The sequence below is a fragment of the Myotis yumanensis genome, unplaced genomic scaffold, assembly GCF_028538775.1.
Source record: "Myotis yumanensis isolate MYYU_CA2020_CCGP unplaced genomic scaffold, mMyoYum1.0.hap1 SCAF_1, whole genome shotgun sequence".
Classification (NCBI taxonomy): domain Eukaryota; kingdom Metazoa; phylum Chordata; class Mammalia; order Chiroptera; family Vespertilionidae; genus Myotis; species Myotis yumanensis.
Window position 1 is genome coordinate 65,616,119 of NW_027223752.1, and position 25,107 is coordinate 65,641,225.

The 25,107-nt window shown below is 42.6% G+C and overlaps 1 protein-coding gene across 3 annotated transcripts; it reads right to left on the bottom strand.

Annotated features, from left to right (window-relative positions):
* Positions 1–3,454: 3,454 nt before the first annotated feature.
* Positions 3,455–16,775, bottom strand: DUT (deoxyuridine triphosphatase). Of its 3 annotated transcripts, none has more exons than XM_070423369.1 (7): positions 16,458–16,775; positions 15,843–15,981; positions 13,437–13,528; positions 11,527–11,571; positions 4,575–4,649; positions 4,343–4,413; positions 3,455–3,944 (listed from the first exon to the last, which is right to left on the bottom strand). In XM_070423369.1, the coding sequence occupies exons 1-7, from the start codon at positions 16,678–16,680 to the stop codon at positions 3,888–3,890; spliced, it is 702 nt and encodes a 233-aa protein (XP_070279470.1). In that variant the 5' UTR covers positions 16,681–16,775; the 3' UTR covers positions 3,455–3,887. The 3 variants fall into 3 exon arrangements, with proteins under 3 accessions (XP_070279470.1, XP_070279478.1, XP_070279486.1); XM_070423377.1 differs by lacking the exon at positions 16,458–16,775 and adding an exon at positions 14,099–14,182 and having other exon boundaries at positions 15,843–16,404; XM_070423385.1 differs by lacking the exon at positions 16,458–16,775 and having other exon boundaries at positions 15,843–16,397.
* Between the last annotated feature and the right edge of the window lie 8,332 nt (positions 16,776–25,107).

Genomic DNA, 25,107 nt, shown 5'->3' on the forward strand with positions numbered 1-25,107 from the left:
TTTCACTTTTGAAATGTTATTTCTTCCCACCTCACCTGTCTTCTTAGGATGATGATACAATACCAGAGCATATTTCTCAGCTGAAAGGACCAGGTCAGTTACATAAAATAGTATATTTTACACTAATGAGTGTATGATAAGTTGTCTTTAAATGCCTGACAAAGGTCAATCACATTGTCTTTACTAGAATGATTACATGCCTCTTATGGTGGGCTCTGTCAAGCTTTTTCTCTATACAGGGATGCTCTCTGAATCTATAAATATTACTACCACTATTAGGAAATTTTGGCGCATGTGATTTCTATCCTCTGTATCTGCTGTTCTTAACAGTCTATCACCTTTGCCTTATGGGTATGCTGTAGAGGTGAGCAGGAGGAAAAGAAGTTTGGGGGGGGGGGGGGAAGGGCAGAGATAAGTGCCAACTATTAGTACTCTCTTAATGGGGACCACTGTCGGAGTTAAAGATGTGGGGGAAGAGGAAGGCAGATGAGAGAGGACTTAGGGTGATTTGGGAATAGTCAAGCAAGAGGATTAGGGTAGAAGCCCTGCTAAGAATGGTCTGTATGACAACTTGGACTCAATACTTATGTAATTAAATTGTCAATGTTTCTGAGGCCCATTAATCCCAAACTCTGATACCTTCATGTCATAAAACTCCAGGTGCCTGTGTATCCCAGCCCTGTAGCCTTCCACCATTCTTCCACTGATGAGATGAAAAATGAATCTGAGGAAATAATCATTTGATAGCTCCTCCCAGGTGGGGTAAAGATAGTCATGTGGCAGGAAGTTCTGTGCAGAGAAGGTGCTCTGGGCCTCGGCCCCCCATCCACCCAGGCCAACTGCTGAAGTACTGGTACGTGGCTCCCACTGCGTAGCCACCAAGGTGAACTGGAGCATCAGATTAGTCTGTAGGAGTCACCCTGGTTGTTCCTCTTCTGATGTTACAGTACCAAGGACAGGAGTGGACAAGGGGTCATTAGTGAGACAGAACTGTGAAGGATGAGGAAAAATGCCTGGTTCTGGCTGGGAAGTTACCAAACTGTTAAAATCCAGTTCTTCTCGACTCTGTCATTTCTCCCTGTGAGTGTCCTTTACTACTCACATGCATTTCACTTCTGGTCACCAGAAGCTTAGAGGCTTTCCTCTAGACCAGCGGTTCCCAACCTGTGGGTCGCAACCCCTTTGGGGGTTGAACGACCCTTTCACAGGGGTCGCCTAAAACCATCCGAAAACACACACACACACACATATATTGTTTTTGTGATTAATCACTATGCTTTGTTCAATTTTTAACAATGAAATTGGGGGTCACCACAACATGAAGCACTGTATTAAAGAGTCGCGGCATTAGGAAGGTTGAGAACCACTGCTCTACACCAAACAGTTCTCTATGACACCAGCTGGGTGTCCTACAATTTAATTCAGTTCTGACACTGTCGACATGAAGACAGTGTCAGAGGCCACAGGCCAAGCACTCAGTCCCACAAGAATGTCTCCTCCCCTCACCCACCTCCCACACACACTTCAGAAGCTGGTCACAAGCCCAGGTTAGCACCTCTGCTTCTGACCAACTGACTAGCAGCGGTCGCCAACTGACTATTGGTGGCCCATGAGGTCTAAAAGGTTAGCGACCACTGGATTAGAGGTTCCAAAGACCCACCCTCCTTGGGTTTAATTTCCTAGAGCGGCTCACACAACCTGAGGAAACACTTATGCTGTTTACTAAAAGGTGTGATAAAGGACACAGATGAAAACCCAGATGAAAGAGAAACACAGGGCAAGGTATGTAGGATGGGGATGGAGCCTCCATGCCCTGTCTGAACACACCATTCTCCCAGCACCTCTATAAGTTCACCAACTATTTCCCCTGCCCCCATTCACAGCACACACACTTCTCCAAAGAGCCAAGTCTTTCATCTATCCCCCATGGATATGGTTGTCTCTTTCAGAGTAGCTATAGATCTGAGCATCTTCCTTTAAGTATGGTGCCTAGATGGAAAAATATTCCAGGTATGAAACAGATAAGGGCTTTCATTAACTACCTCTTCCATTCTATATTCTACCACCTGAAAGGTTAAAGTACTATAAAGAACTTGGGCTTTGAAACATAGGGCCCAAATTTTATTAGTGGTCATATTGGCTGAAATGTTAAGCAAGTTATTAAATACCTCTGGGACTTTAAAAAAAAAAAAAAAAAAAAGATATTAGAGAGAGGAAGTTCAGAGGAGAGACATCAATCTGTTGCTTCCTGTACATTCACCAGCTAGGGATCAAACCCATAACCTAGGTACGTGCCCTGAACAGAAACTGAACCCATAACCTTTTGGTGCACAGGATGATGCTCCAAACAACTGGGCCACACTGGCCAGGGCGCTCTGAGCCTGTTTTTGTCATCTATAAAGAGTGTTTTATCTACTCTCCCACAGGTATGCTATAAGAGTTTGTAAGTGCTTAATATAGTAGACTTCAGTAAGGAGTAACTAATTTAACAGTATAAGATCATATCTCTTAGTAGTCATACTATTTGTTCTTACTCAACTGTTACTATGTTGAGAACAGAACCTACTCTGGCTAGTTTAGCAGAAATAATTTATACCACGACTCAGTACACACATAAATATGTAATTCAATCTTCATAGTATTTACCCACCTGACAAGTGTCATTCTCTGTTTTTCTATTCAGTTTCTTTAAATGCTAGTTATGACCCACTGTGCTGTCATGACTCACTAATGAATAGCAACCCACTACATTGTAGGGTATTAAACGGCCTAGAGAACCACTGAATGGGCAGCAACAAACTCTAGCCTGTGCTTCTAGAACCTGGGCAGCCAGCTCCGGCAGTCTGCTGTGTGACCCCACATACAAAAATGATGCGTTTGAGTCCCACACTAGTGTATCTGACTGACAGCCTGGTGCAAAGGGGTCTGGGAAATGAGTATAGAAAGCACACCTAGAAGTTTGCCGATGTTAATCAAACAAATCCACAGAAATGAAATGCTGCTTAAACATATTTAAGCAAAAGTACATGGGTTGGACAAACTCAGTGGACTAAGCATACATCATTATATTTAGTTTATCCTGATTAAATTCAGTATTTCCTTGGATACAGCCTATTATTGCTATTGCAGTGAGGGAAACCAATATACTAACTACAACTCGTACAATTTACTTAATGAAACAAAATCTGGAGAAATAAACCAACTGGAAATTTCCAAGTTATATTTCCTTTCACAAACATACTCTACCCAGTCAATCTGGGGTCTACCAAAGGAAGATTAAAAAAAAACACTTAAAATAGAAAAATAAACTGATGATTCCCTTCTTCCCACTATCACCAAGAAATCCTAAGCTTAAAAGTTTAGACTCTAACCCCACCTCTCTCTCTCTCTCTACACACACACACACACACACACACACACACACACACACACACACACAGTTTTTATACCAATAAAGAGAACAAGGAATAACTTTTTTTATATATCACCTGTTTGTTCAGTTTACATAGTAATTTGTATCTGTGAAAGAATTCAAATTTATTGAATAAAAGGCTTTGCTTATGATCTATAAAACAAACCAAAGAATAAGTTGTTGAATGAGTGGCATTTAGTGAGTTAAATAATACAGTTCTGGGGATCTATAACTGATGTAAGTACATTTGATTGAAAAAAACAAAAAAAAACAAACAATTAGGTTACCATGAATATTTATACAACAACAAATGTAGAAAAACACAAAAAAGTTCAATGTGATCCCAATAGATTACCTTTTTCCTCGATCATAAGAGAACCAAATATTTTTAGAATCTAAAGCTGTTAAGTTTACAGAAGTGCACAACACCGAACAAAAACTCTTTATTTCTCATTTTCTATTCTTGGCATAAATTTTAATTTTTTCCAGTAGAACCAAAACCTCCTGAGCCCCTTTCAGTGTCATCCAAAGCCTGAAAAGATAAAAGGTGGTAAGCCATCTGGTTAATTTCAGATCCTCTCAGTTCCCCCCAGCTCCTCATTAATAAGACTTTCATTCCTGCTAATCCATCTTTAAAAAAGATTACAGAAAACAAAACTAAATTTTAGTTCCATAAATTTAAATATTGAATAATTTTCAAAAAAGCTAAGGAAATAGAATTTCACAGTACATTTAAATGATTTATTACCCATTATAATGCTATATGATAGCCATGAAAATCATCAAGAAATTCTACAGCTAAGATTTTAATTTTGCTTAAAAATGGGACTAGTCATATATGCTATTTAGTTACAGATAGCATATTAAATCTCACAATTTTAATTTCCTTCACTGATCATTCATTTCCTACTCAGTTTTTATGATACTTACTTGAACTTCCTCTATTTCTGGATAAAAAATCCTTTCACAAATGAGCTGTGCAATTCGGTCACCCTTTTTTACTTCAAAGAGAAAAAAAACCACAAAAGTGTGTTACTGATCTTTTATTAATGCATTCTCTGTACTCTCTGCCTTATACAACGAGAACTATAGCATGTGCCATTTAGAAGTACATAACTTGGAAGACTCGCTGCATCTATGTGACCATATGTATTTAACATACCTTCAAATTTTTCTTTGCCAAAATTAAACAGTACAACACCAAGATTTCCTCTATAATCTTCATCTATAACACCAGCTGGAGAAAAGAAAAATAATGTTAATTTGTTTTATGCTACCAAAACACTAAGAGTGTGCAATTACCTCAAAAATCACTCTTATGTGGCTCTGAGATTTTTAAAAATTAATATTTAGAGAGATAGGGAGAGGGAGATAAGAAACATTGATGAGATGGAAATATTGATCAGTTGTTCCTGCACAGCCCCCTGGTGGGGTATTGAGCCTGCAGCCTGGGCTTTTACCCTGACTGCAAATCGAACCAGCGACCTCTCTTGATGCATGGGTCAACGCTTGACCAGCTGGGCCTTACCAGCTGGGCATGACTCTGCGATTTTTATACAACTGAGTAAGCATCTGGTAACTACGTAAAGCATCAAAACTAAGAAATCTTACTAATATGCAAATAAGAATTTAGAAGGTAGTCCTTATTTTCCAACCGGTTACCCTTATAAATGGTGACAGTTTCCTACTCTAAACTGTGAGCAGGCACTTCGCAACTCAGACAGGTGGTCCTGAATTGCTCTCCAAACTCACTGTCTATCCACTGCACACCTGCCAAAAAAGACCAGGAGAAAATTATGATTTGGATTTTTAAAGGCTTTTCCTGGTGGCAGCTTCCTACTAATCTCCACATTGAAATATGATTGAGTCATAAATAAAAATGTCTGAAAGCCTGAAGATCGGCAGTGGAGTAAGTCAACGCTGACATCGTTAAGCAGCCATCTACCAAATATCAGCACATTTCATTTCTATAATAAAAATGGAGCTGAACCTTTTAATTTAAGCCACCACCTTTTCTTAGACAGTGATCTCTTAGAAGACATTAACACATTAGCTTAATAATGAGCACACTTTTACTTAGAATCCTGTATAATCAGTACCTGTTTGAGACTATAAACACAAGAGCAAGAGAAATGTAAGCCAGAGCCCAGCTTTGGCCCAGAGAAGTACATTTACCAGACTTGTTAGCACTTATCTTTGAGCCAGGAATTTAAATGTTTCCATAAATACAAGCACAGATAATATAGGTGGCACCAAGGCCTTTTCATTTCCGTTTTTTTAACATTGAAACTTAATTTACAATTCAACAATTTTTAGTGTATTCAGAATTGTACAACCATCGCCATAATCAATTTCAGAATATTTTCATTAGCCCAAAAGAAACCCCCTATCTACTAGCAGTCACTCTCCAATCTCCCCTCCACTCCTACCAATTTCCTTTATACCTGCTAATTCTTTTCCCTTGTTTTGTAAAATGCTGGATAGAATTCATACAAACCTAATTCAATGCAGGTCCATGTAATGTCTATCTAGTAACACCTACCTTCTAAAAAAAACAAAACAAAAACAAAACAAAACACAAAGCTAAAACAAAAAAAAAACACCCTCTTATCAAAGGAAAAAAGGAAATAAAAGTAATCAGGAACTTAGTTCCATGGGTACCAATGCGGTTGGCAGGCTTCATTATTTAAAGGTCAACTGAAAACACCTTTTTTTTTTTTTTTTTTAGAACAAGGGTAAGCATTTCCTTTCAATTTTCTCATATAGGGGGAAGGGGAGAAAGTAAATTAAAAAAAAAAAAAAGTTCCACCATAGGAAAAAAAACAAAACTCAGAAAAATCAACATTTTAGATTTTTCCAGCAGATCCCAGGAGAAGTTTAATTTAACCCCTGTGCTTTATGAACGAATTACTAGGGATGTGAAATTGAATTTAAGTATTTCTTAAAACAGTCTTCCTTTCTCCTTAAAAAGCAATGACCAATTCAAAGAATACTGAAGCCTGATTTCTTTCCCCATTACCAGCTGACCATTAAATTTGTCCTTAATATTTATTGATACAATTAAGACAAAGATGGGACCAACTCTTTCCTTTAGATCTATGTGCAGAGAATTTTGGCTGCAGGAATAATGTAGATGAGATTTAATGCAGAAAGCCCTCAGGAGGACATGCTATCCATGGCCTGCACAGATGACCACTGAAGGCAATGGAATCCCATACTGCAAGGCTTGGAGTACAGACTAGGACTCATTTATCTAGAATGTGTGAGATAAGACAATGTGGATTGACTTCTAAATTCTTTTGTTTCTATTTTACCAGAACATTTTTAGATTACCCAAATAGTACAGATACATATAAAGTAAAAGCTAATAATGTTCCCCTACCATCCCTCAGGCAGCCAATATTACAGTAATCTATCTACACTAATAAAAGAGAAACATGCAAATTAACCATCACTCTGCTACACCCACCAGCCAATCAGGAGCGAGTATGCAAATAAACCCAACTAAAATGGCCGTGGCCATGGAGCTGGAGCGAGCAGGAGGCTTGGGTTGCCCCTGGTGATGGAGGAAGCCAAGCTTGGGCTCCGCTCAAGGCTACAAAGTTTTAATTATAGAAGATAAATAAATCCCATATACCTGCTTCCAGCCCACCATGGCCTCCACTCAAGGAGGCTCTGAAAAAAAAAGAGAGGCTGGGAGGTTGGGTCACCAGGGGGCGTGGCCAGCCTGCAAAAGGTCATCAGCCCCTCACCCAGGCTGGCCACGCACCCCAGTGGGGACCCCCACCCTGAAGGGGGTGTGGTCAGCCTGAAAACGGCCCTCAGCCCCTCATCCAGGCTGGCCAGGCACCCCAGCGGGACCCCCACCCTGATCCGGGACACCCTTCAGGGCAAACCAGCTGGGCCCCACCCGTGCACCAGGCTTCTATCTACACTAATAAAAGGGTAATATGCTAATTAGACTGGGAGACCTTCCGGACATTCTTCTGGACAAAGCCATGGTGGCGGGGCCAAGGTAGAGGCAGTTAGAGGCCAAGAGGGGAGGGCAGTTGTGGGTGATCAGGCCAAGATGGGACAACAGTTGTGGGTGATCAGGCTGATTGGGGGTGGGGCTGTTGGGGGTAAGCAGACCAGCAGGGGGGCCAGTTGGGGGTGAGCAGGCCATCAGTGGGAGTCAGTTGGAGGTGTTTAGGACAGTGAGGGGGGGCAATTTGGAGTGAGCAGGCCAGCAGGGGGGCAGTTGGGGACGAGCAGGCCAGTGGGGAGGGAAAGTGGGGTGAGCAGGCCAGCAGGGGGGGCAGTTGAGGGCGAGCACACTGGCACAGGGGCAATCAGGCAGGCAGTCAGGCAGGCAGGTGAGTGGTTAGGAGCCAGCAGTCCTGGATTGTGAGAGGGATGTCTGACTGCCAGTTTAGGCCTAATCCCTGTAAACCGGCAGTAGGACATCCTTCGAGGGGTCCCAGATGGGAGAGGGTGCAGGCCAGGCTGAGGGACACACCCCCACCCCCCGCCGTGCACGAGTTTCGTGCACCGGGCCACTAGTATAATATAAAAGCCTAAGCAACCATTACCACTGGTCTCCACCAGTTACTATGACAACACACTGACCACCAGGTGGCAGATGCTCAACGCAGGAGCTGCCCCCTGGTGGTTACTACACTCCCACAGCCAACCTCCCACAGTCTCTGCCCCTGGCTGGCCCGCTCTGATAGGCCCTGATTGCTGGCCAGGCTGAGGGACACCACCTGTGCACGAATTCGTGTACCAGGCCTCTAGTATATTTTATACATTACTTTCTTTTTTGCCACATAGACATTCTTTGAGACTAATATGCATGTCTTAGTCATTCTTTTTAAATCTAAGATATACAGGACCATTATTGTATGTATTTCTTAAATATTATCACACATTCAAGTTATTTTCACACTTTGCTATAACACACAGAGCAGCCCTGTACATATGTCTTTGTGTATTACTGCTTTTTATCCTCATCAAATAGTTTCCAAAAAGCACTTTTCTGGGTCAAAGGGTGTGTACATTTTAAATTTTAGTGGACAATTTGCAAAAAAAGGTGTAGCACTTCAAACTTCCATCAACGGTATTTAAGAAGGCCCATTTCCAAAGTCTTTGCAATACCAGAGGTAGCAATCTTTTTAATTCCAGCCAAAGTAATGAAATGGTATTTCATTGCATTACTTTGCATTTCCCTGGTGACTAGGGAGGCTGGACTTTTCCTCCTCCATATGATTGCTGCGTACTTGCATGTTCTCTTCTATATTTTGTTCAGATTTTTTTCTAATCTCTTTGGGTATTTAACTCTTTTGCATATGACTTAAGTATTTATTTTTTTAGTCTATGCTATCTCCTAAGATACAAAAACACTCCCTTTGTGTAAAGGCCTTTACTATCTATCTATAAAGTTGTTTTATCAAACTCAAATGGTTGGGTTTTGAATTTTGAATTCTGCAATGCCAGGTGATCCACCAAGATTTTATGCGCAGCACACAGACATGGGAAAACCTTCAACTAACTAAAAGAAATGAAGTTGTTTGGCAGGGAAAAAAAGCTCTCAATTAAATTTACTTTTTAGCATGTATGCCAAAAGTATTAAAAAAACAAAACAGCCCTGACCGGTTTGGCTCAGTGGATGGAGCGTCGGCCTGCGGACTGGGGAGTCCCGGGTTCGATTCCGGTCAAGGGCATGTGCCTGGGTTGCGGGCACATCCCCAGTGGGGGGTGTGCGGGAGGCAGCTGATCGATGTTTCTCTCTCATCGATGTTTCTGGCTCTCTGTCCCTCTCCCTTCCTCTCTGTGAAGGATCAATAAAGTATATTTAAAAAAAAAAAAAAAAAAAAAAACAAAACAAAACAAAACAAAAACAGTTCCAAGTTCACTTATCACTCAAAGGCAACGTGACCTTCAAGAAAAACCCACATAGTAAGGGACATAAGTTACACCAGGGATATTTCTCTTCATGAGAAAGCAGCAAGTGTTTTGAAGTTATCACTGGAAAAATCATGCATTGGAACTGGCAGAGTGATTAACTGACTTCAGGCAATGTTTTACTCTGTCAAGACTTTGGCATGTCGTTTGTTGGAAACCTTTAGTGAAAACTATCCACACCTACCAGATGTGAGTTCTGAACAGAATCCTGCATACTCAACTTTTCCCTTTGACCCTTATTTACAGCCCAGGATTTCTAACAACATCTTTCCTCTGAAATAAAAACGGTGGCCAACTGTGATAGACCTGTGCCTAAGAGACATTTTTAAGATACTCTGCATCCAAGAACACACCACAATGTGATTTTATAAATACCAAACCAATCACCAGGCAAACTAACTTTCCATTTCCTTTACATGAATTTTTTTCAGAGGGTTTGCTTCAACAGAGCAAAAATTAGTAATAAAGTTTCCACATTAAAAAAAAAAAAAAAAGTCTGTGAAGTCCCTAGGGCACAGGAAATAGAACTTCCAGGATTTAATATGAGTTAAATAGTATTAGAGTTACATACATCAGCATTTAATCCTCCAACCCTTCACAGGAGTGCACACTAATTTTCATTGTTGTTTCTCCAAAGCCCATGTGCTTTTCCCAGCCCTTTGAAATTTTTTTAAATATACACAATTTTTTATATCCTTAAATTACAGTCCTAAATTACCATACTTGACCTTGTATACAAGTATTTTTGAAGATCACACATAACTGAGCCCAGGTAATTAATCTTCAATCCCAGGGGGTGGTCCATCCCTGTTGTGTCAAACTCAGCTTCTCTTAGGAACTGCTTTTGGGCTCTTGTCTGGTCCCACAGCACCACCTAGTGACACCATGGGGAGACTAAGGGGCAGGCAGGAGATAGTTCAAGGACAGGTCTCAATCGTGCTTACAACCTATGCAGTGCATGTGACAATGAGCTAACTCAGGACAGACTATGGCTGGTGGTGGGTGGGCAGGGGGATCAACAGCATTAAATGGTGGTGGAAAGAACAAGTGGAGTGAAATCATACGGATGAGGTTCCAGGCTTTTAATTGTCTATTTGGACTCATCTTTGAGCCAGTTTTCTCATCTGTCCAAAGTAGCTACAGCATGTTAGTGAAGCACTCGCCATTATCAATGGGGATAAGGAAGGGTCAGGACATAACCTTGTCAATGGGGTCTGTCACCAATAATGAGATCCAAGTAAGGGAGGCATATCAGGAAGGTGAGAATTTCCGTTCAGTAAGGTCGTACAAGGATGGCCAGCAGAGGTGACTAAGGTTCCCTCATGAAAGGGGCCTGGTGAGGAAGTTGTTGACTTTGGGAGACACTAAGTAAGGCTTTGTTATAAGGGAATAGGAGCCATGGAAGACTTGCTCAGCAAGAAATTGAAACAGGCCCAGCTGGTGTGACTCAGTGGTTGAGCATCAACCTATGAACCAGAAGGTCAGGGTTTGATTCCCTGCCAGGGCACATGCCTGGGCTGTGGGCTCGACCCCCAGTGTGGGGCATGAAGGAGGCAGCCGATCAATGATTCTCTCTCATCACTGATGTTTCTATCTCTCTCCCTCTGTGAAATCAATAAAAATATATTATTTTTAAAAAAAAAAAGAAATCGAGACAGGAAAGGACAGTGTCTTCTCTCTTGACTTTAGGGAAAGATTCTCCTTTTATCTTTTGACAAACATGGATACCTCTCTTAAGAAGGTAAGAAAAATCTTACTATAATATACACCTGCATTTTCTAGAACCTTTTGCTTAAGTGACATAAAAGCTCTTCCTTCTCTTATAATAATAAAATTTCTTCTATAAATGGAGTCATGTTTGGACTAAATGCAGATTAACACTAAACCAAGGCAAAAACCCTATAGTGTCTAGTTAGCCTAGTAGTAAAATAACATACATTTCACATAATGGTCATTTAAAAATTAAACATATTCAAATAAGCATTTATAACTATCATGATTCTCTGTTATTCAGAGACTGAAATTTCTAAAAGGCAAGACACAACAGAAACCATTTCCTTTTCTTGAAATAAAATAAGAATAAAATTTGGCATTAGATTACTTCCTCTTAATAAGCAAATACAAAGTAAATACTTAGAAATATTTACAGAATAAGAATGTAAATACAATACCTCCTACATCTATAAAATGTTTTGCAGCCAAGCCGGAACGTGGAGCTAAAAAAAAAAAGGAGAAATTGGCTATTTTAAGGGGGAAGGGCAATTACTTGATATAACTGACACAATTTAAGCATGTTATTACTCTTATTTCCTATCATTGATATCTTCATCTTCACTTTACTTACTACTCTGTATTACTAAAGTAGAAAAGAATAGTTTAGAAAAATCTGACAAGGTTTAATTTGAAGCCAACTTAAGCCAGTCCATCCAAGTTCAGTCAGTGGAAGACTAGGGTGGTGTAGCCATGGACTACTAGAATGAACTGAAAGGTGAGCAAGTGGGACAACCGTAGACAACTCTGTGAAGCAGGGCCACAATGGGAGGACTGTAGCTGGCAGGGGCACAGAACTGAGGAAAAGGACTTTGTTTTAAAATGAGAGTTCTGAACATGTTGTAATGTAGACGGGAAGAAGGGGATATGGGAGAGGGAGAGGGAGAGAGGGAGAGGGGGAGAAGAGTCATAAACCTTATCAAAGAGTAGCAGAGCCCAGTCTAGAACTTGGGGCTCCAACTCATGATACAGATGTCAAAAGACATGTCTGTATGTAACAAGTGAACCAGAGTAAAAGGCTTAATGTCAGTTGAAAAAAAATGCCAAAAACTAAACCTTAGAAACTCAATTTACTATGCTTTTTATTCTTATTATGCCTTTCATTCTTAAAAAGAAAATATAAAAAGCAGGGGTGGGTGGGAAGAGATCAACCAAAGAACTTGTATGCATGTATGCATAACCCATGGACACAGACAATAAGGTGGTAAGTGCCTGGAGTGGGGCATCAGCAGCTCTCATGGCCAACAAGATAATGATACTCACCTATCACCTCCCACCCAACCCTGGGACAGGAGGGTGGGTCACAGTTCCACTTGCTCCTTAGGTTTACTTTGAAGGTAGTCAGGAAGTAATTATGCTCTTGAAAAGAAGTTTTAAACTCTCTCTCCAGGGACAACTGCATCACTCTAGGAAAGTCGAATCTGAGAACTTACACTCCATTTTGTCTCAGCTCCTGCACTGTGAGGTGTTTCCCTAACACACTTCAAGGGGGCAAACCCAAAAGGGAAAAGGCTGCGTGGCCGGATATACTCTGGGACTAACAGGTTTTAGAAGTTTCACTCTCGTGATATAAAATGCCATGTGTCATTATCCTGAGCAGGCCTCTATTTTCTTAAATAACAAATATTAGCCATTCTCATCACCATCTTCACAAAGAAATCTTGACTTCATATGCAGTCTGGTTTTTGAAGGGCAAGTTGGTGGTAACACTGGAAAAAGTGACAGTTAAAAGTCACCTATATTTTCAGTTTTTCTCACAGCGAGAACCTCTTGAGCCAATGTGAGCCTTCTAAGAGCTAAAGTAAGGAACCGGAAAAATAGCAGAGATAAGAGGCAAAAGCAGATATAGGCATACCTTGTTTATTGTGCTTCGCAGATAATACATTTTTTACAAATTGAAGACCTACCATTAGCAGAGAGATTACAACTTGCTGAAGGCTTAGATGATTAGCATTTTTTAAGCACTAAAATATTTTTAAATTAAGATATGTACATTTTTAGACATAATGCTATTGTATACTTAATAGACTACAAGAGTGTAAACATTAACTTTTATATGAACTAGAAAACCCCAAAAATCACGTGACTTGCTTTATTGCGATATTTACTTCATTGCAGTGCTTTGAAATGGAACTGGAATATCTCCAAAGTATAATTATGTAAATAAAAGTTTTCAAATGGCTCCATTTGCCATCACAGTTGGCACTTCCTTATTTTAGGACTCAGGCCAAGAAATATCCCTTCCCTCTTTTATACCCCAGATAAAACTAAGATGAAGAAACGTATCACAAAAACATCTTGAATCACTTACCTACTCTTCCATAGCACCCAGAAGGAAGAGCTATCTGAATGTCGGTTTTCACAAGGGTTTTCTCCATGGGTGGTATTGTGTAATCATAGGCACTGGAAAGATATTGAAAAAACAAAACACTGGCATTTAGATGTAGTGACTTTTTTGTGGTGAAAGAGGTGACAATATATAAATGCTTTCTCCCCTGAACAAAATTTGGTTGGGAAACTGAGGTAATAATTTAGCAGGAGGGGACAGAAAAGATGAACTTTTAAAAAGCATGTGCTTCTCTAACGTGGTATGAAAAGAGGAAGATAAAGAGAGAACCAAGGAAGGAGGGTAAATAATAGCTAACATTTATAAAGCCCTTACTATGCCCCAGGCACAGTTCTGTTTTTATAACTCATGTTAGTCTCACAACAATCCTCTAAAGCAGCGGTTCTCAACCTGTGGGTCACGAACGATGAAAATACGTCCTGCATATCAGATATTTACATTACGATTCAAAACAGTAGCAAAATTACAGTTATTAAGTAGCAATGAAAATAATTTTATGGTTGGGAGTCACCACAACATGAGAAACTGTATTAAAGGGTCACGGCATTAGGAAAGTTGAGAACCACTGCAAGGGATCATGAAAAACATGCAGAGAAGGAAAGGGGACAATAGGTGGGCCACCTAACTGGGGACAGCTGGGTTGCATCTGTTCTGCTGGTGTTGGTGGATTGGCAAGCACACCCAGCTGCGGCCATGACCTTTCACACGGGCTGCGGGGAGAGCGGACCACTGTGACCAGCCCTGGAGATGCACACTGCTGAGGAACTGATGCTCCAAGGTCCACCCAGCTAGTGCTGCTGCTGCTGTTTTTACTGTCGCCCCCTCTTTGATAGAAATTTAAAAATAAGCAGAAGTGGAAGTCACTTGGAAGACCTTCATTAAGACTGGTAAAGCGGTAGTGTATCTTTCTTCAATGAAATTTGCTCTCTTCAAATAGTTACACACTAATTTATTAAAGAGATCCATGTCTATTTCAGTATATAAAGATGCTGAAAGTACCTTAAATCCATCTCTTCTTAGATCAGAACAGTGCCCAGACATGGTACAGTCAAACTACGTGTTATACTATTTCTACTTATGAAACTAAGGGGCTGAACTATAGTCCCTTTCAGCTACAACAGTCTATACCTCACTTCTCTTTTTCTTTCTCTTCTCCCTTACTATCATCACAGTTCTTTCTCCTCTTCTCCTGTACTCACTTATGACTTAGACCATAGTTCTCAGGTTAGAATTACCTGGAATGCTTTAAAATACATCCTAAGGCTCAGACCACTCCCTATCTCCAATATCGCTTTTCACTTACCTTAACGGCCCTAAGAAGTGGGCACAGGAGTCCAGTGAAAAAAGGCACTTAATTCAGGGTCAAAAATTCTCCTACATTCAAGCCTTTGGATTAATCAATTCAGCTCCTTACAAACCCCTCACCTGTAAAAGGTAACACTCACCTATTCAGACTGTTGTGAGGATTTAAAAATATATACATTAAAGTTTTTAGTATAGGTGAAAAGTATAGAAGTGAAAAGGGGGGGAGTATTACTAACATTTCTGCTTTTCCTATTCAAGCCCTTTGTGAAATTTCCAGTCCTTGCGGCAAACTTAAACATGAACCTACGGAGAAATTTTATTCACACTTTAAACAAAAGCAGCCTTCATTAATCCTGCCTAGGTACCTTCACACTAAGCACCTAGGCTCCACCCTGGCTTTTCCTTCTATTATGCACAGCGCCATGCTCAAGGCTTGCCTTAAGCATCTCTACCTTCCACGCGGAGAGGATGCAATCAATGTTGCAGAACAAGGCCGCAGAGAACATTCCATGTTGCAAAATAACGCTTCAAGGCACAGTTATGAATATTTGTTTGCTATTCTACACTCTTTGCCCAAATGGCTGTTAAATTCAGGTTAAAGAGGAAAGCTAAAATTTTCCAATATATAAAAAAAAAGGCGGAAACTGTACATATATGCAAAAAACGTCTGCCTCTGTAATCTTTTAAATGGAAGTTTCAAGCCGTGGCAGCAGAAGGTAAGCTAACGCGACAAAAAGCTCTCAAGTTCGGGAATTAGTCCTGGCGGGCTTGGCTCAGTGGATAGAGCGTCAGCCTGCAGACTGAAGGGTCCCAGGTTCGATTCCGGCCAAGGGCACAAGCCTGGGTTGCGGGCTCGATCCCCAGTGGGGGGTGTGTAGGAGGCAGCCGATCAATCATTCTCTCTCATCATTGATGTTTCTCTCTCTCTCTCCTTCTCCCTTCCTCTCTGAAACCAATAAAGAAATACATTTAAAGTTCGGGAATCGGCCTTCTCTGTCGGGGGCAGGGATGGAGGGGACGGAAGGCGGCCTCCCCGGGCCCTCCGCCCTGGCGGCCGGCGCTCACCTGTGCAGGTCGTAGCCCGCGGCGCGCGCGGACCCCTTGGTGGGGGCGGTGGCGTGCTCCGAGAGCCGCACGAAGCGGAGCCGCAGGCCGCCCTCCTCCGCGGGCCGGGGCCGCTTGCTGGGGGAGACGGCGAGCGTGTCTTCGGAGCACGGCATAGCGGGGTAGACGGCGGGCGGCGGCGCAGGGGAACAAGAGTGAGAGAATGAGCCCGGCCACCCGCCCAAATTCTGAAATTTCCCGCCCGAAACGCCCCGCCACACCCCCCTCCTCCTGGACGAGCGCACCAAGGGGCTGAGAGGGGAGCAGGGAGGGGCTGGGAACGCTTCTCCGAAAACAGATTTGGGATCGCAAACTACTGATCATTTTTAAACTTTCCGAACGTAGCACACGTGTCCAGTGCAGGGGGCAGCTTCGGTGGCCTCCCCCGCACACACTTGGAACCACGCCACCCCCGGGGTGGCCCGAATGGCCTCGCTCCCGCGCCCGGGGGCTGCGCGCCCTGCCGGAACGCGCCAAGTCCCGGAACTTCCCCGGCTCCGCTCGCCGCCCTCCACCCAGGCTCCGGGGCGGGGCCCCCTCCTCCCCACGCCTTAGGAAGCCCGGCCCCGACATTACTGGCGCCGCGACATCCTCGGCTCAGCCTGCGAGAGCTGGACAGCGACCCGGAGGTCCCGGGCGGCGCGGCGCTCGCCGGGGCGGGGCGGAGGGGCCGGCTGGGCCCGCGGAGTCCCGCCGTCTCGGCGCTCGGCCGTGGGCTGTGCGCGTCTTTAAACGCGGAGCGGAGCAAAGAGTGAAGGAAATTGTAGCCGAGCCTGGGGCGCGGGCGGAGGGGAGTCATTGGCCCAGGCACAGGCGCTGGTTGGCTCTTCCGCTCCCGCGGCGCCGCCGGGCCCGCACCCTCAGGGCCGTCGGGGAAGTGACTCGGAAGCAGTAACGGCGAGGGGCGCACGGAGGTGGTGCGTCGCCGCAATCGGCCCGGCCTGGGCCTTGGGAACGTGGCGCTCACTGTGTCCGGAATCCGGCTGCCTCCGCCTCCCTCCTAGTCTCATTTTTTTTTTCTTTTGTTTGGTTTGTTTGTTTGTTTTGTGTGGGGTTTTTCCCGGCCCCCTTTTTCTGAGACTATCCTGGAGTCCCCTGCCCGGCTGTTGACTCACCTGGGGCGGCGCCGCCCGAGGCCATGACTTCCCAGGGGCCGCGAAAGCCGCGGAACCGCCTCACGTGGCGGGTGCGAGCCTCTGCGCTCAGTACCGCGCCCCAGGCCGTGCGGAAAGGAGGGTGTTCGATTCCCTCACTGTACCGAGTGCGCGGGGGTATTGTTACTCTTTAGAGGGGGTCGGGGCAGAGGCTCCAGGATCGCCGCAAGGACAAGTCGGTTGGAATCCTCGCACCGTCCTGATGAGCCCACAGCTGCGTGGAGGGCCCTCCCCCAGCCCCCAACCCGTGGCTGTGATCCAGAGATCTGGGCCACCTGGGGTAACTTACAGTGGGAATGAGCAGATCGCTTTCTATGTAATAGTAAATTGATTTTTCTCGGTTACAGATATCTCCAGTTATCTCCGGAACCAGCGCAGAAATCTGAATACCTAATTATAATGCACTTCGTCAAAATAAACACAAATTATAGTGACCCGGCAGGAGCAATTTTAGAAAAATGGCAACAGTGTTAGAGCCTTGTTGGGGAGGGTTTGAGATTTCCTTGGTGTGCCTTTCCTTAATGGTGGTCCCCACCTTTTCAGGCTCCTCCTAAACGTTGGAATTCCTCTGGGTGAGGTTATGGGTTAGAGTGACTGTGTGCTCTCTCTTCACGTGGCTTTAAATATTGCCTCTACCCTGCGGACTCCCCAGATGTATACCTGCAGCAATATGACCTGGGCCATGCTGCTTCGGCCTCATCCAAAGCCATCATCCCGCTCACCTGTGGTGGTGCTCAGGCCACCTGGCTTTTGAACAGTTTCTAGATGCACCAGACTTTCCTGCTTGGGAATCCATATGCATCCATCCATAGTCTGAGCTTCATGGGTCTCAAGTCTCAAATCATCTCAAAAAGGCCTTCCCTGACAAACTTACCAACTGGAATAGCTGCCCATTCTTCTCCATATCACCGTTTTCTATCACAGTAATTAGTTTTTTGTTCTAAACATACCTCTTTTTACTGCAATCTGTACTTATTTTACATATTTACTAGGGGCCCAGTGCATGAATTCATGTACCTTGAACTGTGGGCCTCGAGGTGGCTGCGGTAGGCACAGGGGCAGGTCTCGGCCCAGCCTCTGCACCCCCGAGTGGGCCCTGCCACCGTGGCTCCAGTCCCCTGTCTGCCGGCAGCCCCACTCCCGACACCCCTGCTCCCACACCTTGAAGGTGCTGGCCACACTCACACCCACTGATGGCGCAGAATGACTGGGGCCAGCGCCAGCAGCAGGTGCAAGCTGCAGCTGCTGCCCCGATCGCCCCTCAGGAGCAGGGGAAGGTGGAGAAGCCCTTGGGCAATTGGGGCCGGGAGCCACCACTCGCACCCACTCATGGTGCTGAGTGATAGGGACTGGCACCGGATGCTGGCAGTGAGTGTGAGCAGTGACTCTGGCGCTGGCAGGGGGAGGTAGAGAAGCCCTGAGGAGCAATTGGGGCCAGCGCCAGGCGCCCGGCACCGGTAGCAGGTGCAAGTTGTGGCTCCAGTGCCAGCAGCAGATACAAGTGGGGCTGGTGCTGGCAGCAGGTGAGAGCACTGGGTGGGACCGGGATGCACTGGAACAAAGAATTTTCAGGCCAAAACCGGTTTGGCTCAGCGGATAGAGCGTCGGCCTGCGGACTGAAGGGTCCCAGGTTCGATTCCGGTAAAGGGCATGTACCTGGGGTTGCGGGCACATCCCCAGTAGGAGATGTGCAGGAGGCAGCTGATCGTTGTTTCTCTCTCATCGATGTTTCTAACTCTCTCTCTCCCTTCCTCTCTGTAAAAAATCAATAAAATATATTAAAAAAAAAAAAGAATTTTCAGTAACCACCAGAGGCTTCCCCCGATGACAGTGGCCAGTGCCCCACCTTGGTGTGCCCCCCCCCACCCCCCACTCACCTGCTCCACCATCCCACCACAGCTGATGCCCGCCATGTCCCACGCATGCCCCCTGGTGGTCAACGCATGTCATAGTGTTCAGTTGTTCCACCATTCGGTCTATTTGCATACTAGCCTTTTATTATATAGGATTTTCCTGTTTACTATTTGCTGTAGTAGACATAAGCTTTATGAGTGCTGGGACCACACATGTCTTCACCATTGTAGGCCTAGCTTAGTGCCTAACTCAGGAGGACGGTGCTGGATAAATATTTGTTGTATGAATGAATGACAGAGATCTCATTGTTTATTCCATTGGGCTCCTGTATATGATCACTTCTCAAAGTCTTTTGATGTTCCTATTTACTCCTTTAATTTTTAGTCCAAGGATTTTTTTCCATATAATGCTTTTACAAAGGCCTATGATGAAAACCATCCATTCCTGCCGCCCCTCTCCACAAATACCCTCCCTCAATCTCACTTTTCAGAGGCAACCCTTCAACTTTTGGGGGCTTTCTACTGGAATTTACCTCCCTATTTATAATTTATATTTTGCTATCTCTTTTTTTGTTGTTTGTTTTTTTGGGGTTTTTAGAAATCTTTATTGTTGAGATATCTCCCCCCATTGCCCCTCTCCATCCAGTTTCCACACCACACCAGGTCTTTGCCATCCTCTTGTCTGTGCATATAGGTAATACATATATGCCTAAAAGTTCTTTGGTTAATCTCTTCCTGCCTCCCCTTCCACCTTCCCTCTGAGATTGTCAATCTGTTTCATGTTTCCATGCCTCTGGTTCCATTTTATTCATCAGTTCATTAGTTTCCTTGTTCCTTTCTTCTGATTATTAGATTCAATTGTTGATAGATATGAATTTATTGCCATTTCATTCATATTTTTAATCTCCCCCCCCCTCCTTCTTCTTCTTAAAGAAGACCCTTTAACATTTCATATAATACTGATTTGATGGTGATGAACTCCTTTAGCTTTTATCTGTGAAGCTCTTTATCTGACCTTCAATTCTAAATGATAGCTTTGCTGGGTAGAGTAATCTAGGTTGTAGGTCCTTGCTTTTTATCACTGAATATTTCTTGCTACTCGCTTCTAGCCTGCAAAGTTTAATGGCATAGAAATTATCTTCTGAATTAGGGTTGTTGAGATTCAGTCTATCGCCCCCTTCTCCACCCCATTCTTCCAATAGTTTTGAAGCAATTTTTGAATAAGTCAGCAGTTAGTATTTACTTTATGGAGACTATGTAAGTACAGGGGGGCCTTGACTTATGAGTTTAATTCGTTCCGAGACCGAGCTCATTAAGGAGCTCGTTAACTCAAATTACTATATCAACTCAATGCAAAAAATCGGCTGAGAGACAGCTGGTATCTCAAAAAACTCGTTAGTTAGGACACTCGTAAGTCAAGGCCCCACTGTATCATGCACTGCTGAGACAAATAATGTGATGTGATTATATTTTTTTCACCTGTTCCCCTCAAGTTAATTATTTTGTTTTCTATTTGTCTTTGTTAGTGGTGCTGTGTTTAATTCATCTGTTGCATGTTTTTATCAAATGCTTCAGTGGATCCAATACCTTAAATATATATCACAGCAAATGAAACTAAATACATAAAATCCTCATTAGTTCTATTTCTCTTCTCGTACTCCTCTATTTTGTTGCTCTAATGTGTGGAGGTGACCCTGTAGTCCTGTTGAATAGCTGTCATCCTGAGACTTCCTGGGTCTTGCCCCACATTTGTATTGGAGCCCTGGTTTTATGGATCTAGTTATCTTGCTCTTAGTTTACGTGCCATTTTGCTGAAGTACTTTCTCTAGGATCTTTCTAAGGAAGTTCACAAGTGAGAGAAATCATTTGAGTCCTTGTATATCTTACAATGATTGTAATATTACCCAGATACAGATAAAAATCACACTTCATTCATGAAATATCTTTACAGCCAGTAGTGAACTCTGCATTATCTTATCTCTTATAACACTATAAAATTCATTACCAATATACTCATACTTGTGTAATTGTCCCATGTATATGAACTTTATCTTTCACATTAATATCATACAGTTTTATGAACTCTTCAAAGCACCTACTTCAGTGTATTACATAAAATTTATTTGTTTGGCTCCTTATGATACCTAGCACCAAGAAAATATTCAGCTATTTCTTCCGTTACAGAAAATATGGATACAGAAAGTGTTTACTTATTGTTACTTTTCATTTGAGATTATTTTAAATTGAAAAGAGCTTAATACAACGGGAAAGGAGTAACAGGATAGAGTTCTGAATCAGTCAGTATTTAATAAGACATTCCTTATGACAAATAAGAACTAACTATATCCTACCCATTGTCAATTTCATGCTTTCTTTTAATCAGAATATACTTATTCTATCAGTCATGTTAATTAATTCAATTACATAAGTCTAGTGTCAACTGGAACCTGTTGAGAATGCACATCATTACAAAGTTGTTCTTCCTACCTCTGCCATTATAGTTAGTCCTGTCTTATCTGTGATTTAGCCTTCAGCTATTTCAGTTACCCATGTCAACGTGGTCTGAAAATATTAAATGGAAAATTCCAGAGATAAACAATTCATAAGTTTGGAATTAGACACCATTCTAAGTAGCATGATGCTATCTCATGCTGTTATGCACCGTCCTGCCCCTGTCTTGAATCATCCCCTTGTCCAGTGTATCCATGCTGTATATGCTCACTGCCTGGTAGTCACTTAGTAGCCATCTTGGTTATCAGAGAGATTGTTGTGGTATCACAATGCTTGTGTTCAAGTAATCTTTTTAAAAAATATATATTTTTATTGATTTCAGAGAGGAAGGGAGAGGAAGAGAGGGATAGAAACAGCAATGATGAGAGAGAATCATCGATCAACTACCTCCTGGGGATCGAGCCCACAACCCAGGCATGTGCCCTGACCGGGAATCGAACTATGACCTCTTAGTTCATAGGTCGATGCTCAACCACTGAGCAACACTAGCCGAGCACAAGTAATCTTTATTTTACTTACTGATGGCTCCAAAGCCCAAGAGTAGGGATATGCCAAAGAGAAGCTGTAAAGTGCTTCCTTTAAGTCAGAGGTTCTCAACCTGTGGGGCGCGACCCCTTTGGCGGTCGAACGACCCTTTCACAGGGGTCGCCTAAGACCATACTGCATATCAGATATTTACATTATGATTCATAACAGTAGCAACATTACAGTTATGAAGTAGCAATGAAAATAATTTTATGGTTGGGTCACAACATAAGGAACTGTATTTAAAGGGCCAGAAGGTCGAGAACCACTGCTAAGTGAAAGGTGAAAGTTTTTTACTTACTAAAGAATGAAAAAAAAAGCTTATGCTGAGGTTGCTAAGCTCTACAGTAAGAATGAATCTGCTATCATGAAACTGTGAAGAAGAAAAATTCGTGCAAGTTTTTCTGTTGCACCTCAAACTGCAAAAGTTACCGCCACAGTGATAAGGGCTTAGCTAAGATGGAGAAGGCATTAAATTTGTGAGCGGAAGACATGAACAGAAAACATGTTCCAGTTGACGTCAGCATGTTGCATCAAAAAGCATTGAGCCTGTAGGAAAACTTCAGCTAGGGAGCCCCTGAAACTAGTGATACCGAGCCATGTGCTGCAAAATAAGGGATGGTTTTACAGATTCAGGAGTAGGTTTGGACTGAATAATATAAAAATGACTGGAGAGGTGGCATCTGCCGATGAAGGAGCTACAGCCACATTCCCAGCAGAGTTGACGGGGAAAAGATTTCATCCAAAGCAAGTTTTTAATTGCAATGAAAACCAGACTCTTCTGGAAGAAGATGCCCAATAGAACCTACATTCATAAAAGTGCAAAGGAGGCATCAGGGCATAAAACATGGAAGGACAGATTAACTCTGGTACTTTGTGGCAATGCTGCGGGGCATATGATAAAGCCAGGCATAGTGAATAGAGCAAAGAACACACTCTCAGAAACAAAAATTATCTGCCTGTGTTCTGGCAACATAACGAGAAAGCATGGGTGGCAGCCACCTTATTTATGGAATGATTCCACCATTACATCCATCACAAGAAGGGTGAGTAGGGTAAGATATTGAGAGAGACCACATTCTCATGATTTTATTACTGTATATTGTTATAATTATTCTGTTTTATATGTTATTGTTCACCTCTTATTGTACCTAAATTATAACATTATTTATATATATATATATATATATATATATATATATATATATATGAATAGGAAAGGAACATAGTATATATAGGGTTCAGAACTATCTGTGGTTTACTGTAAGTGTCCACTGGGGTCTTGGAACATATCCTCCTCTGATAAGGGAGAACAACTATATGGGATTTTTCTCTATTTTTTAACAAAGACTTGCATGATGACAACTTATGCCAGTTTTATTCTAAGTGTTGTATAAATATTAACTCATTTAATCACAACTAGAAGAAACAAGTGCTATTATTATCCCCATTTCATGGATGGGAAACTGAAGCACAGAGAGGATTCCCCCCCCCCCCCCCCCCCCTTGGATCCAGGATTCAATTTCATGTAGTCTGGGTTCAAAGTTCATGCAGTTAGCAGCTGGCTGTGTTGTTTATGCACTCTGTGATTACTCTTATCAATGCTAAGCCTGCTGTTGGCTGTGTTCCTCAAGTCTGGGAAAGATGTGTAGTTAAGTAACCAGGCATTCTCAGTTTCACAGTTGATCATGCCCTTCTTTTTGAAACAGTTCCTCACTGGGCCACACACCTCTGCCTGCCTCACTGGCTGCCTCTTCTCAGTCTCCTTTATGGCTTCTCTTCTCAACCTCTCTTCCTGCCTAAGATAAAGAGTCTGGAAGTCTTGCTTCTTCTCCCCCTTTCTCTCAGATCTTCCCTTATCTAAAAAAAGTCTCCTCCTAATGCTTTACCCTATTTTATTTTTATTCATAGCATGTATCTAAATGACATTTATTTATTTCACCTGTTAGTTGTATGTTTCCTCCACTAGCATGTAAGCTCTGTGATGGACTTAAACTAGCTTAAAACTTGGGTTCTTTTCAGATGTTCTATGTGTGTGTTTTTTAACCCATTCTTGCCTTTTATTATTAATTTTACTTGAACTATTTTTTCCTATACTGATTTAGAAGTTTTACTCTCTGATTCTGTTGTTAATTTAGATAAATTAAAACATTCATGCTTAACTCATAAGTGTCTGAAATCTAAAACAAAAGCTGTTCAGGAACTAAGAGCTAGAATTCTGCTGTCTCTTTGGGCTTATATGATCTCCTTAAAATCATGTCTCTTTCTTCCATCTTTGAAAAGCATCTGGTTGGACTGGAAAATTAGCCATATAATGTGTTTTAATGTAACCATTATACTGGCTAGTCCCTAGTTCAGAGGTTAATTGTATGACCAACTTTGGACAGAGTGGCAGAACTGGTTTTACTTCAGCACGCTGACTGTTTTTTATCTGTAGGGCAGTGTAACTAGCAAACACTGTGAGTCTTTGTAAACTGTCCAGTATATGCCTATTGTTAAACATATTTGGCTATGAAACTCTTGGAAAATTCTGTTGGCCTATCTCTCCCAGGAATCTTTTCAGGTCACTTTCAGCAGTATTCACTAACCTTCCAGCCTGAACTTTGGCAGGTCCAGAGGAGGCACCCCAGATCTTCTGATATTCAGAGGACCTTAGTTTAAAAAACTATGCCATTTGTAGGCTCTTGAACAGAAAAGTCAAATGAGTAGAGTAATATTTGACAAAGTGTGTGAAATAAGAATTTCTAAAATGACCCAGAGACTAGAGAGGCTGAAGAAATTGGAAATTTTCTATGGTGTTAATCCAAGTTTGAGGTGATGAAGACTAAGTTTTGTATTGCTGCTGTAACATACGATCACATCAAATCACCTTAGTGGCTTAAACAATACAAATTTATCTTACAGTTCTTTGGGTCAAAACTCTGACACAGATCTCACTGGGCTAATATCAAGGTGTTGTCAAGACTTCAATTCTTTCTAGAGTCTCTAAGAGAAAAGCCATTTCCTTGCTTTTTGCAGCTTCTGGAGGCTGACCACATTCTCTGCTTGTGACCTCCACCCTCCATCTTCAAAGAGAGCAACAGCAAGTTGAGTCCTTCCTTCTTATGCTGCCATCTCTCTGGTTCTCTGATCACAGTTGGGAAAGGTTCTCCCCCTTTAAGGACTCATGTAATTAGGTTGGGT

Bases quoted from the DNA above. Each gene is read 5' to 3' on its own strand.
- DUT (XM_070423369.1), bottom strand. From the start codon at position 16,680: ATGACTCCCCTCCGCCCGCGCCCCAGGCTCGGCTACAATTTCCTTCAC. The intron at 4,650-11,526 runs GTATTGTATTTA...TCTTTTCTCCAG, and splicing joins ACATTTTATAGATGTAGGAG to CTGGTGTTATAGATGAAGAT. The intron at 3,945-4,342 runs GTAAGTATCATA...TTATCTTTTCAG, and splicing joins CAGAAATAGAGGAAGTTCAA to GCTTTGGATGACACTGAAAG.